General features: G+C 54.1%; 1 protein-coding gene across 1 annotated transcript in view; it reads left to right on the forward strand.

Moving 5' to 3' along the window:
• TMEM120B (transmembrane protein 120B) overlaps positions 1-12,945 on the forward strand; it is a 64,325-nt gene extending 51,380 nt beyond the window's left edge. The window contains exons 4-9 of the mRNA XM_025402853.1: positions 7,748-7,813; positions 8,325-8,386; positions 10,180-10,272; positions 11,431-11,495; positions 11,835-11,903; positions 12,331-12,945. Of these exons, the coding sequence (XP_025258638.1) occupies positions 7,748-7,813; positions 8,325-8,386; positions 10,180-10,272; positions 11,431-11,495; positions 11,835-11,903; positions 12,331-12,444 (469 nt within the window). The 3' untranslated portion in view covers positions 12,445-12,945. The remainder of the gene's footprint in view (positions 1-7,747; positions 7,814-8,324; positions 8,387-10,179; positions 10,273-11,430; positions 11,496-11,834; positions 11,904-12,330) is intronic.
• The last annotated feature ends 1,558 nt before the right edge of the window (positions 12,946-14,503 follow it).

Below are 14,503 nucleotides of genomic sequence, written 5' to 3' on the forward strand. Positions count from 1 at the left end.
TTTAAAAAAAAAAAAAAAAAAAAAAAAAAAAAAAATTACCTGGGCATGGTGGTATGTGCCTATAGTCCCAGCTAATTGAGAGGCTGAGGCGAGAGAATCACTTGAGCCCAGGAGTTTGAGACCAGCCTGGGCAACATGGGGAAACCCCATCTCTCCTAAAAATAGAAAATTAGCTGGGCGTGGTGGTGCATGCCTGTAATCCCAGCTACTCAGGAAGGCTGAGGCAGGAGAATCGCTGCAACCTGGTGGGCTGAGGTTACTGTGAGCCAAGATCGTGCCACTGCACTCCAGCCTGGGCAACAAGAGCGAAACTCAGTCTAAAAAAAAAATGAGCCAGGCATGGTGGTGTACACCTGTGGTCCTAGCTACTCAGGAGGCTGAGGTGGGAGGATTGTATGTGCCCTGGAGGTTGAGGCCGTTGTACTCTAGCCTAGGCAAGTGAGACCCTGTCTCAAAAAAAAGAGTTCTCCCGGGCATGTGATGCCTCTGGCAATCATTAACACTTTAGTAAGAGTTACGCTGGGCAGCTTTTTATTCTAATGTGATGCTGTGGGTGGGGGATGACCAGAGAGATGGGAGCAGCACCGAGCAGAGGTCTCTGCAGGCATAGGGCTCTCCAGCAAAACAGAGAGGGCCGCTAACAGGGCAAAAAGGAGTTCCAGAGCCAGCCTCCCTTGCCTAACAGTTTAGCAGGAACTTTTCAGAGTTCCTGGAGTTCACTCTCTGACAGGAGAGCAGGGATGGTTGTCTCTGAGCTTGTAATTCAAAGTTTCGTGTGAGTCTGCTCTACCCTCCGTCTGCCATTCATCAGACATTTGTTGAGCGTCTCCTAAGTACCGAACACTGAACTAAGGGACTCCAAGATAAGTCACACACTGCCTTCTGGGAGCACCCACAGAGGTTTTTTTTTTTTTTTGAGACAGAGTGTTGCTCTGTCACCCAGGCTAGAGTGCAGTGGTGCAATCTCAGCTCACTGCAACCTCTGCCTCCTGGGTTCAAGCAATTCTCCTGCTTCAGCCTCCCGAGTAGCTGGGATCACAGGTGCCCACCACCATGCCCAGCTAATTTTTGTATTTTTAGTAGAGATGGGGTTTCACCATGTTGGCCAGGCTGATCTTGAACTCCTGACCTCAGGTGATCTGCTCACCTCGGCCTTCTGAAGTGCTGGGATTACAGGCGTGAGCCACCGCACCCAGCCCAGAGTTTTTTTTTTACTAAAGACCTTTTCATGGCAGATATAGTTCAAGGAACTTGAGGTTGCAATGGAACCTTTCCTCCAGGCCTGTCTCCGCTTGGTGGTCTGAGGAAGGGGTTTGAATAGGCAAGTGGAGTCTGGAATAGGGCCTCTGGGCCCGAATACATGCAAACAGATGCGTTATCTTCTATTTAGGGTGGTCTAAAAGTATTTGTGTTTTGCAGTCATTTTTTGCACCAACCTAATGACTACAGGAGCTGGGGCCAGCTTGTGGGGGAGGGGGCAAGGCAGGTGGGCTAAATCCGAGTGACTCAAACTTGTGACTCATCTTCCACATCTGTTGGAGATTTAGCCTCCGCCCTCCCCCAGCTCCTCCTCAGGGCTGATTGATCCTGGGGGCAGGCAAGGGAGATGCCTTGGAGGCCTCCCCTCCCGCTCTTTACCAGGGAGTGGCTCAAAAGCCCTTGCAGGAGGGCCTGTGTGGAGGCCGTGGGAGGTGAGACTGGGATGAACTCTAGTTTCTCATCCCGAAGCATCCGCTCAGGGCTGGTGCGCGCCGTCAACACCCCACGGTCTTTGTTGAAGTGACCCAAACCCAAGTTCTGCCGTGAGGAAGGGTCCTGGGGCCACAACGGCATTCCAGAGACAGCATCGCTGAACCCTGTGGGCCTCCTGGGTGCTTGCTGCCCTCTTTTGGTCTGATGGAGGCGCTTTTGTCCAGTTCTGGCTGTACCTGAGATTTGAATTGGGACGGGAGGTGTGGTCAGGGGAGCAGGTAGGGGTGGGGACTTCCGCATCGGGAGATGCAGCCACCCTTGGTTTGTGTCTGGTGCCTGCCAAGTGAGATGCCACTCATCAGCTCAGCACAGTAAGCAAGTCAGCTTCTCTTGTAAACTTGAAAATGATGGAAACTCATCCCATAGAGACTAAACCTGAAGGGGTCTCATGGGCCCATGTCACTGGGAATTTCCATTCAAGGAGGTCAGAAGGGCTCAGGCAATGTTCATGGCCCGGTTCCAGCTCCCTGTTCCGTTTTCCCCTGCGATGACTCCCAGCGGCCCCCAGGCGGGCCTCCCGCCAAAAGTAACCCCTGAGCTGACAGACCTCACTCCACCTCAGTTGGAATCTTGACACAGACTTCTGATTGGCCGGGCTCGGGTGACCTACTGATCTCTGAGAGCCAGTCACTGTTGCCAGAGGGCCGCAGAGGGTCCTGATTGGTTGGCTGGGGGGTCATGTGCTTGGGTATAAGACTGAGCTCTATTCCAGTCACCCGGACTGAGTGTGGGGGTGATATGGTTCCCCACAGGGGCAAAGCAGATCTGCAACTGGGCGAAACAGCCTTTGTCTATTACAGTTAATTCTGGGCCAGAATGAATAATGACTTGGTGATCATGTTTGCTTTTCTAGGGAGCCTGCCTCTAATTGGCTTTGTTTGTTTGTTTGATTTGAGAGAGAGTCTCGCTCTGTTGCCAGGCTGCAGTGCAGTGGCGCGATCTCGGCTCACTGCAAGCTCCGCCTCTTGGGTTCAGGTGATTCTCCTGCCTCAGCCTCCCGAGTAGCTGGGACGACAGGCGCCCGCCACCACGCCCGGCTAATTTTTTGTATTTTTAGTGGAGACGGGGTTTCACCGTGTTAGCCGGGATGGTCTCGATCTGCTGACCTCGTGATCTGCCCGCCTCAGCCTCCCAAAGTGCTGGGATTACAGGCTTGAGCCACCGCACCCAGCCTCCCCCTGCAAGCTTTAACTAATGTGGTGAAATGAGCCCAGAGAGTGACTTCAAATGGGTGTAGGTTTCTTTCTGTGGTGATAAAAAGGTTGTAAGATAGATTCTGGTGACAGTTGCACAACTCTGTGAATATACTAAAAACCACTCAGTTGTACATATTCAATGAGTGAATTGTATGGTATCTGAATTACATCACAATAAAACAGCTATATAAGCACACGTGCACACAACCAGCCCAGAGCCCTGGGGTGTGCAGATGGACGCCTGGGCTTGTGAATGCCGGGCCAGGGAAGCAGCGATTTCTAGCCTCACCCGATGTCACTGAGCTGTGTTTATTGGTGGCATCTGTCAGAGCGGGGCTCTGGGCAGGGCAAGCTGTGAAATGAAAAGCTGCTGCTCAGTCAGCCTTGTTGCCTGGAGTCTGTGTCTGCCTCAGGCTGCTCCTAGACAGAGGGCATTTCTCAGGGGAGCTCTGGGAGCAGGACAAAGGAGTGTGGCGCCCGCCAAGCGCTGAGGGCTGACATGTGGCTCTGCAGAGCTCTGGGAGGTTGCAGAGACTTCCTGGTTGCTCTTCAAGCTGGAAGTCGGGGAGTCTGGCCAACTGCCTTTGCTGTCAGAAATTTGGAGCCTGGGGGCTTCTTAGACTCTGACAGGCGAGACTAGGATACAGGGCTGGAAGTGGGGGTTTTCTGGGCACAAAGAAGTAGATGGACATCTCACCCTGTCCCCATGACCTCATGTGGCACCTGCAACAATCTCCTGTCACCTCTGTGCTGGTGGCATCCAGATTAGCTGCTGCTTTCACCAGCCACACCTCCCGGACATCATTCATGTCAACATTTATTGAGTGCCTGTTGTTTACCTGGTGCTGTTAGTGCTGTGAACACAGAGCTGCATAAAACCTTGCCCCTCACCATAACTCCTGGGGAACACACAGGCCGTTGCTTGAAAAGCCAATTTATGCCCAGAACTTTTGCATAGGCCGACAAGGGAAGAGCGATGGTTTAGATCCAGTCTCGTTCTTACAATGTGTGTATTCTGCTTGGAAGGTTTTAAGATGGTTCCAGCCCACTTATTAGGGAAATACATACTGAAACCTCAATGACATGCCAGTTTTCACCTAGTAAGTTTGGTAACAATTTTATTTTATTTATTTATTTTTTGAGACACGGTCTCCCTCTGTTGCCCAAGCTGGAGTGCGGTGACGCGATCTCAGCTCACTGCAGTCTCTGCTTTCCAGGCTCAAGCCATTCTCCCACCTCAGCCTCCCGAGTAGCTGGGACTACAGGTGTGCAGCCCCACGCCCAGTGAATTTTTTTAGATTTTTTTTTTTTTTTTTGGTAGAGATGAGGTTTTCCATGTTGTCCATGCTGGTCTCCAACTCCAGGGCTCAAGCAGTTGTCCCGCCTCAGCCTCCCAGAATGCTAGGATTATAGGCGTGAGCTACCACGCCCAGCCGATTTAGTAACAGTTTTAAAATATGGCATCCACTGTTGGTATGGGTTCAGGGACCCAGATTCTCTCTTGCACTGCGGATGGGAGTGTAAATTGGGATGGCTGTTTGGAGGGTAATTGGACAAGGAGCAGCACCCATTCCTTGACCCATCCACCCTGCCTCTGGTAGCCACTGTGGAGAAACAGTGTCTTTGCATTTAGGGGACTTCCACAAGGACATCATGACAATGTTGAGAGCAATAGTGACGGTTGAGAAACAGCCAGAGGCTGGGTACGGTGGCTCACACCTGTAATCCCAGCATTTTGGGAGCTGGATCACTTGAGGTCAGGAGTTTGAGACCAGTCTGGGCAACATAACAAGACCCTGTCTCTACAAAAATAAAAAAACAAAAGAAAGAGCCCAGTAGACCATGGCAGAGCCACACCTTGGAATGTCATTTGCCATTTAAGAAGCTGTGACATAGGCCGGGCGCGGTGGCTCAAGCCTGTAATCCCAGTACTTTGGGAGGCCAAGACCGGCGGATCACAAGGTCAGGAGATCGAGACCATCCTGGCTAACGCGGTGAAACCCCATCTCTACTAAAACATACAAAAAACTAGCCGGGCCAGGTGGCGGGCGCCTGTAGTCCCAGCTACTCGGGAGACTGAGGCAGGAGAATGGCGTGAACCCGGGAGGCGGAGCTTGCAGTGAGCTGAGATCCGGCCACCGCACTCCAGCCTGGGTGACAGAGCAAGACTCCGTCTCTCAAAAAAAAAAAAAAAAAAAAAAAAGAAGCTGTGACGTATCTGTAGGTACTGGTCTAGGTGTGAAGAAAGCAGGTTCCAGGATGATTTTAATTAAAAAGAAGGCCTAATCCAGCTTCTCCTGTGAACCAACTCGGCCCCGAGCACATCCTCAGGGTTCCGCCTTTTGGGAGTGGACCCATTTCCCTGCCCAGACCCAGGAGAGCTCTGGAGGGATGAAGGTTAATGACTGTCTGCACGAGCATCCCCAGGCTCCACCGCCCAGTCCTGGGGAGGAGTTGGCTGCTCCCGGGTGCATTTGGCAAGTTGCTGCCATGTGTTTGGACCAGAGGAGCCTGGGGAGGCCAACCAAGGCCTGAGACACACTCTGGGACGTCGAAGGATACAGGGTTGAGGGTCCAACTCCTTCCTAGGCTGCCCCTGATGCTGGGGGTAGGAGGTGACAACCAGGCTCTACCCAACTGTGGATCAAGAGCCCCTGGCTGGGCCGGGTGCGGTGGCTCACGCCTGTAATCCCAGCACTTTGGGAGTCCGAGGCAGGTGGATCCCCTGAGGTCAATACAAAAAATTAAATTTTGTATTTTTAAATACAAAATTAGCCGAGTGTGGTGGCAGGCACCTGTAATCCCAGTTACTGAGAAGACTGAGGCAGGAGAATCACTTGAACCCGGGAGGTGGAGGTTGCAGTGAGCTGAGAATGTACCATTGCACTCCAACCTGGGTGATAAAGCAAGACTCTGTGGGGAGCGCTGAGTTCTGGAAACAGGGTCCCCACAGCCTCTGGACTGGATAGATGAAGTCCAGGGCTGGGCAAGGGCCTCCTGTCACTGAGATGGCAGGAGATGGGCCTGGGGTGTGTGGCTTCTGGGGAGAAGCTGCCTCTGAGATGGTGTGAGGTGCTGCGTGTGGCGTCCATCAGCCTCTGCTTCTGTACAGGGCAATGTCATAGCTGCAGTCCTGTGTAAGAGTGTGTGGCCAGGCACAGTGGCTCACGACTGTAATCCCAGAACTTTGGAAGGCCAAGGCAGGAGGATTGCTTGAGCCCAGGAGTTTGAGACCAGTCGGGCAACATAGCAAGACCCTGTCTCTAAAAAAAAAAAATTAGCTGGACTTGGTGGCGCAGGCCTGTGATTCCAGCTACTCAGGAGTCTGAGGTGGGAGAATCGCTTGACCTGGGAGGTTAGGGCTGCAGTGAGCCATGATTGCACCACTGCACCCCAGACCGGGTGACAGAGCAAGACCCCGCCTGGAAAAAAAAGAGTGCACGTGTGTGTGTGTGTGTGTGTGTGTGTGTGTGTGTGTGTGTGTGTACATGTACATGTGTGCTTATTCAACACATTTATTGAGCAGCTGCTTGGAACCCGCCAAAAATAGATTGGTGAACAACAGAGACAAGACCCTGCTCAATCTAGAGGTGACATGGGGTGGGAAAGGGGGCAGATCACAGGAAGAAAGGCACATAATTGCAGACAGTGGTCCGTGCCATGAAGGAGATGAAGCGGGGCAGTGTGGTCTGAGCGGGGCCATCGGGCTGGTTCAGATAAGGTAGTCAGGAGGCCTTTGTGAGGTGACAGCTAGTCTGAAGCTTGAACTTGGACCGGGAGCCAGGCAGGTCAAGGTCTTGGAGCAGAGAGAGCAGCAAGTCCGAAGGCCCTGGACGAGCCCGCTGGGTGTAGCTGCAGGGAATACCGCTTGCTGGGCGTCCTAAGCCACAGAGTGTATTTCCTCGCAGTTCGGTGGCTGGAAGTCTAGGATGGAGGTGCTGGCGGGGCTGGTTTCTCCTGAGACCACTCTCCGTGGCTCACAGATGGCATCTCCCTGTGTGTCCTCATGTGGCCTTCTCTGTGCACGAACAGCCCTGGCGTCTCTCCCCTTCTTGCAGACACACCAGGCACACTGGACTAGGGCCCACCTGTGTGACCTTGTTTTACTTCAGTCCCCTCTTCAAAGGCCCTGTCTTCAAATACAGTCATGGATGTTCTAAGGTGCTGGGGGGTTCAGCTTCAGCGCAGGAACTGGGGCCAGTGTTCAGTCCGTAGCAGGCCCTGAGGTGGCAGCAGGCAGGCTTGGCGGGTTCTAGGAGAGCCCACATGCCTGGATCGCCTGCGTGCTGGGGAGAGGACGTGGTGGGGAGGACAGGAGTGAGGTTTGAAGGGGAGAGGACGTGGTGGGGAGGACAGGAGTGAGGTTTGAAGGGGAGGACCTGGTGGGGAGGACAGGAGTGAGGTTTGAAGGGGAGAGGACCTGGTGGGGAGGACAGGAGTGAGGTTTGAAGGGGAGAGGACCTGGTGGGGAGGACAGGGGCCATGCCTGGAGCACCCACGTGCTGGGGAGAAGACCAGGGAGGGAGGACAGGAGTGAGGTTTGAAGGCAGGCGAGGCTAGGGGTGTGCTCTGAGGGTTGCTGGAAACCACTGGAAGCCCAAGTGGGAGTCCGGGCTAATCTGCAGCTGGTTTGTGTGGGATGGTGCAGCTCTGTGGGACAGAGAGAAGGGCAAGGTCAGGGTTCCAGTCCGTTTCTTACCCCGAGAAGTAGCCCCTGCTGCATAGACGGGGCCTCAGCGAGACACATGCCTGCATTGCTCTCCCCTCTTGAGCGCACTTCCGTTCTCTCCCTCTCCGAGAATTAAAGGCTGGTGGGTGTCTCACCACTACGTGTCCACGTTCCTGTCTGGAGTGATGCTGACCTGGTGAGTAGCCCCTCGCTGGGCCCCTCCAACCTCCCAGGGAGTAGAGCCTGGGGCCCGGGAATGGGGAGGGGTCTGATCCTGATGGCGGTGGCGGGGGGCTCCAGGGCCAAACTGGGAAAGTATGAGCCTGCAGCTGGGCCAGGCCGCTGTGCTGGCCCCACCCAGCCCGTGAGGGGGTTCTCCAGGGAATGGTTTCAGGTGTCCCTGGCCAGGGCAGAGGTAGCGGGGCTGCAAGGCTGGAGGGAGCAAGTGAGGCTGGGCACTGAAGGAGACCGCGGAGGACAGAGGGGTCATGGAGTTAGCGCTTCTGCACGGCCATGTGGACTCCTGTGCTTCTAGAAAAGAAGATGGGATGACCTTGCCCAGCCCCAGGGATAGAAGGGCGGAAGTCAGGACCTCAGTTTGACTTTATACACCTTTTTCCCTCTCCTGGTTGGAATGGAGTCGGGGCGGGGAGGAATGTCTCATTTCACAGTGGGCCCACCTTTGTTTTTTCCTACCTTCTCTCCAGGCCTAATGGACCCATTTATCAGAAGTTTCGCAACCAGTTCTTAGCATTTTCCATTTTTCAGAGTGAGTGACTGTTGCCTGGATTTGGGGGAAGGGGCATGGTTTTCTGAGACTTTCACCAAGGGAGGGCCCCAGCTGACATCAGTGCTTGCCTGTGTGGCAGGAAGACCAGACTGGGGGAGAGGGTCCCAGAAATCCAGAGAGAGAGCTGTCCCCGCCCCAGGTCAGCTCCACCCACCTTCCAGCCCCTAGCACTGCCTGCTCCTTCCCCAGGCTGGAACCCTGCCAACTGTGACCTTTGGGAACTGAGTAGCATTGGGGGAACCAGCCTTTTTTCCAGTCCTAAATAAGTCCTCCAAATGGAAATATACATTATTTTTCTCATCTGAAAATCGCTCTGAATTTGTATATAATGAGCTGGTTCCAAGGGTTGCCTCTGGGGAGAAGGGCTTGGATGGTTGGGGACAGGGACAGAGTTTTACTTTTCACCAACCTGTTTGTTCCCTTTAAATTTTATCCCATGTGTGTATTGCCTTTCTTTTTCTTTTCTTTTTTGTTTTTTGAGATGGAGTCTCGCTCTGTCGCCCAGGCTGGCGTGCAGTGGCGCCATCTTGGCCCACTGCAACCTCTGCCTCCCAGGTTCAAATGATTCTTCTGCCCCAGCCTCCCGAGTAGTTGGGACTGCAGGTGCGTGCCACCATGCCTGGCTAATTTTTTTATTTTTAATAAAGATGAGATTTCACCATGTTGGCCAGGGTGGTCTGGAACTCCTGACCTCAGGTGATATACCCGCCTCTGCCACCCAAAGTGTTGGGATTACAGGCATGAGCCACCGCACCCTGCCGTTTCTTTTTTTTTTTTTTTTTTGAGATAGGGTTTCTCTGTCACCCAGGCTGGAGTGCAGTGGTGTGATCTCGGCTCACTGCAACCTCCGCCTCCTGGTTCAAGCGATTCTCCTGCCTCAGTCTCCCAAATAGCTGGGATTACAGGTGCCTGCCACCATGCCCGGTTAGTTTTTGTATTTTAGTAGAGATGGGATTTCATCATGTTGGCCAGGCTGGTCTTGAACTCCTGGCCTCAAGTGATCTGCCTGCCTTGGCTTCCCAAAGTGTTGGGATTACAGGCATGAGCCACCATGCCTGGCTGTATTGACTTTTCAGATACCACAACCTACATTTTAAATTAAAACCTGCTTGCAAACAAATACAAATATATAAAACCAAGAATGGAAGTTATATGTCAGCCCACCTAAGGGGTGATCAATGTTAATTAAGATCTATGTCCTCTCAGAAGTTTTTATCCATAAATATGTATATACATGTGCGTATTGCATTACATATATTTTACAAGTATGGGATCTTTCTGTACATAGAGCTTCACTGCCTATGTACTTATAACCTGCCTTTTGAATTTTTAAGTTTATCATAGCTATTTTTCATGTCATTATCACCTCATTTTTAGCAACAACGAAGTATCCCCTTGGATGGAACTCTCTCTTGTGTCTTAGCATTGCACACAGCTCCCAACATAGCACTGGCATAGCTTGCATTCCAGCAAGCATCTATTGTCTACTGCATGGAAAATTCCAGAAGTTTCGATTCTCGTTGGGGCTTAGATGGGTCCTCACATACCTGAGTTCTGTCTATGTTCTCGATAAGGGCTAAAGCAGGTTCAGACCAAAGGGTGTGTGTGTCTGTGTGTGGTGTGTTGGGCGTGGGAGAGGGTTGTAACCAGGGCACCCTCTCTGCCTCTGCCCAGTAAAGACCCACCAACCTTCTCTTGGGGCAGAGAGGAGGTGTTGCCCTGTCTTCTGGGGACACCATGCCCTGAGCCCGGGCGCTGTGCTCCCCCTGCAGGCTGCGTACAGTTCCTGCAATATTATTACCAGAGGGGCTGCCTCTACCGGCTGCGGGCCCTGGGGGAGAGGAACCACCTGGATCTTACAGTGGGTGAGTAGCTGGGCCTGGGTTGGAGCGGGGGCAGGTGCTGGACCCGCCAGCTCCCCCACACCGGGAGTGCGGCCCAGCGAGCATCTCCCATACAGTGGAGCCAGGCCGCTGCCCTTTATCCCGAAGCGCCTTCCAGAATTCATCCTGGATTCTGTTTCAGCTGCCAAGTGCCAGGCCAGCTGCATAGCAGGCCCTGAGGGCAGGGCCTCTGTGTCAGCCTCTGGAAGTATCTATTTTTGTGTGTGTGTTTTAGAACGTATACACACACACACACAAAATTAGCCATTTGTCTATAACATGTCTGCATGCCAACATGTATAAGTACATAAATGCAAATACATGGGGGAGACATGCTTCATTCTTAAGCCATAGGGGTGCCGGTCAGAAAAGTGAGGAGACCCCCTCATTGAGAATTTCAGGGGAAACTGTTTTTAATACAACTCTGCTATCTTTTTTTTTTTTTTTTGAGATGGCGTCTCACTCTGTTGCCCAGGCTGCATTGCAGTGGCATTATCTCTGTTCACTGCAACCTCCTTCTCCCGGGTTCAAGCAATTCTCCTGCCTCAGCCTCCTGAGTAGCTGAGATTACAGGTGCCCGCCACCACGCCCAACTAATTTTTGTATTTTTAGTAGAGACGGGGTTTCACCATGTTGGCCAGGCTGGTCTCAAACTCCTGGCCTCAAGTGATCTGCCTGCCTTGGCCTCCTAAAGTGCTGAGATTTCAGGCGTGAGCCACTGCACCTGGCCAACTCTGCTGTCTTTTGACATGGTCATTTCCATCAAATTACTCTGCTAAGTAGGTCCTCCTGTCTCAAGACTCAATAGAAGTGATGCATGTGAGAATTCATGATAAAATGCAAAGCCCTGTGCAGATTAAAGAAATTAGTAACAGCGTAGCGCCCGGCACCTGTGCGTGCTGTCAGGGCCACCTGACTCTTGGTGACTTGAGGAGTGACAGCAGTCGGGCTGGGTGACAGGGCTGCTATTGCCATAGTGAATGCCCACCCAGCTATGACAGGTGAGGGCTGACCCTCCGCATGTGTGACTGTGCCTGGCTCATCTTAGGGTGACTGGCGTGGCTGGGGGTGGGTGTCTGGTGGGGCTTTGGGGGCAGCAGAGCCCCTCAGTGGGTCCTTTTTCTTCCCTTCTCTCCACAGAAGGGTTCCAGTCCTGGATGTGGCGGGGCCTCACCTTTCTCCTGCCCTTCCTCTTCTGTGGCCATGTGAGTTCCCCTGGAGTTTGTGGGTATCTCCTGTCTGGGCTGACCCCCAGGAACAGAAGGTCTTCAGGCCTTGCCCTCTTTCTCCATCCGTCCCCATGCTGGGCCCCGTGGCATCCTGGGGCCTGGGCAGCCTCTGAGCCCGGGGATGCCAAGGCAGGAGCCAGAACTGGCCCAGCCCTGCCCTGGCCTCGGGTACCTGCTCATTTTGGGGGGTGTCTGTCAGTGCTGTGGGTAGTTGATACCCAAAGTTGGGTGGGGGGCCTGGGCATCTCCCTGGCTTTCTACGTGGCTGGCCAGGGGAGCCTGGTGGGTGAGCAGCGCCTGCCTTCCTCTCTCTAGTTCTGGCAGCTCTACAATGCCGTCACGCTGTTTGAGCTCTCCAGCCACGAGGAATGCAGAGAATGGCAGGTATGGAGGGTGGGGGCATGCTGGGGTGCAGATTCCTGGGGAGGGCTGGGATGGCAGATGTGGGGGTGGGGTGTATGCATGTGTGTGGTGTGCTGGGGAGGTTCCTGGGGCGGGCTGGGCTCGCAGGTATGGGTGTGTGTGTGTGTGTGTGTGTGTGTGTGGTGTGCTTGGGGGGAGGCTCCTGGAAGGGCTAGGGGTGGAGCCTCTCCCAATCTATGGATCCCAAGGAGGTTCGCCCCATAGAGCCCTTCCCAGGCCTTGCCCAAGCCTGAGGCCTCACCCCTTCACCCGGGTCTCCTGAATCTCTGCCTTCAATGGCAAAACCCTGCAGTTTGGGAGTAGCTGTGCTGTAGATTCTGGGGTGCTGGGGGCAGGGGTTCAGCAGGGCAGATGCCCCAGCCTGGCCCTCCTCTCTGGACTCCCCCAGGTGTTCGTGCTGGCGCTCACCTTCCTCATCCTCTTCCTTGGCAACTTCCTGACCACGCTCAAAGTCGTGCATGCCAAGCTCCAGAAGAACAGAGGCAAGGCAAAGCAGCCGTGAGCCTCAGGCTCCTGTGCCCTCGGCCCAGACTTCAGACTGCAGGGGGCTCCCGGCCTTCTTCCCAGTCGCCATCTCAGGCATGTGGCGTCGCTGGGAGAGGGCCCAGGCCCTGGACCCCCAACGGACTAGGGGAATGTGAGCCCCGCCTGTCCGCCCACCTATTTATGACATATTTAATGCTGGGTCCCCCATCGTCCCTGGAACCTGAGGCCTCCCCCCTGTGCTTGAAGGTGGCTGAGGCCAGGCCAGTCTTCCTGGGGATGGGGCCTGAAGCCTCAGGGAGCCCCTCTGTTCCCACTCCTGTCATTTGAACCCCTCTGGGTTTGGATGTGCCTCGCGGGGTTGGATTTATGCTGACCTGCTACTTACCAGGCCCAGGCTGGGGTGGTGTGAACCCTCAGTGTCCTGTGGCGCCCCAACCCCGGGGCCACTCTGCTTCTGCTGTGAGCCCCCTCCTCGCCCACCCTGCCGAGTGGAGAGGGTTATTTAAGTTCTCAGAGACCCACCGTGTCCGCCTCGTGCTCTTCTTGCCGCTGGGAGCGCTGGGGGCGTCCTGAGTCAGGCTGTGAGCAGAGTTGCCACCAGAGGGCGCCCCGGGCCCTAGGTAGTCCAAGGGGAAAAGGACATTCCTGCCTGCACTTCAGGGTTCCCTGACCCTCCATCCTGCAGCCCACCTTCCTGCAGTCTCGCCGCAGGTACCTGGGGAGTGGGACCAAGACCCTTGGCCCCTGTGGAGGGGACCCACCTCCCCTCTCCTTCCCAGAGGTTCTGGATGTTGTGGGAGGGAGGTGGGGATGCCTGGCAGGCTCACCCCCAGGGGCCGCACCTGAGGTGGGGCCAGAGCCACTGGGCACCACTTGGGTGAGACTCTGCATTCGACAGGAGGTGGAGAGGCCAGCAGGTTCGGCTCAGCGCTCTGCCCCGCCATTCATATATGGGCCTCAGCTCCCGCTAACCAAGGCCCTACAAATCCCTAGGCCAGACCTCACAGCAGTGCCCACAGGCATGCTTTGTTAAAATTCCCTCCCCAAGGCATTTTAAAATTTTTAATTTTTTTTGGCGGCGGGGACAGGGTCTCTGTTGCCTAGGCTGGAGTGCAGTGGCACGATCATAGCTCACTGAAGCCTCCGTCTCCAGGGCTCAAGAGATCCTCCCACCTCACCCTCTGGAGCAGCTGGGACCACAAGCACGCACCACCATGCCCTGCTTTTTTTTTTTTTTTTTTTTTTTTGTGAGACACAGTCTCTATCTGTCACCCAGGCTGGAGTGCAGTGACACGATCTGAGCTCACTGCAACCTCTGCCTCCTGGGTTCAAGCGATTCTCCTGCCTCAGCCTCCTGAGTAGCTGGGACTACAGGCGCGTGCCACCACACCTGGCTTTTTTTTAATTTTTAGTAGAGACAGGGTTTCACCATGTTTGCCAGGATGGTCTCAATCTCTTGACCTCGTGATCTGCCTGCTTCGGCCTCCCAAAGTGCTGGGATTACATGCGTGAGCCACCACGCCTGGCCACCCTGCCACTGTTTAATGTTTTTTTTAGTAGAGATGGGGTCTCGCTGTGTTGCCCAGGCTGGTCTCCAACTCATGGGCTCAACTGATCCTCCTATCTTGGCCTCCCAAAGTGCTGGGATTACAGGTGTGAGCCACTGTGCCTGGCCTGATTACATTTTAAAAATGAGATTTCCCCTCTCCTACAGTGAGATTCCACATAAAAATCCAGATTTCTGCTTTCCCTAGAAAAATGAACCTGGCAACATCCCCATGGCACAGGATGCCTGCTCTCCAGTTGCCACAGGCCATGCCACTCCCAAATGCCTGCCCTTCATTCTGGTCTCCTTTCTGACCCTTTTTAGGCCCCTGCTTTTGCCCTAGATTAGCAATCAGCTAGCTGGCTATAAAGGGTCAGATGGCAGCTATTTTTGAGTTTTATGGGCCAGGTGGTCTGTATGGCAGCTACTCTTGCCTGCAGCCACAGAAAAGGCAATACACAAAGGAATGGGTGTGGCTGTGTTCCAATAAAACTTTATTTACACATCAGGCTGTGGCCAGATGTGGCCC

This window comes from Theropithecus gelada, chromosome 11 (genome assembly GCF_003255815.1).
Source record: "Theropithecus gelada isolate Dixy chromosome 11, Tgel_1.0, whole genome shotgun sequence".
NCBI lineage: Eukaryota > Metazoa > Chordata > Mammalia > Primates > Cercopithecidae > Theropithecus > Theropithecus gelada.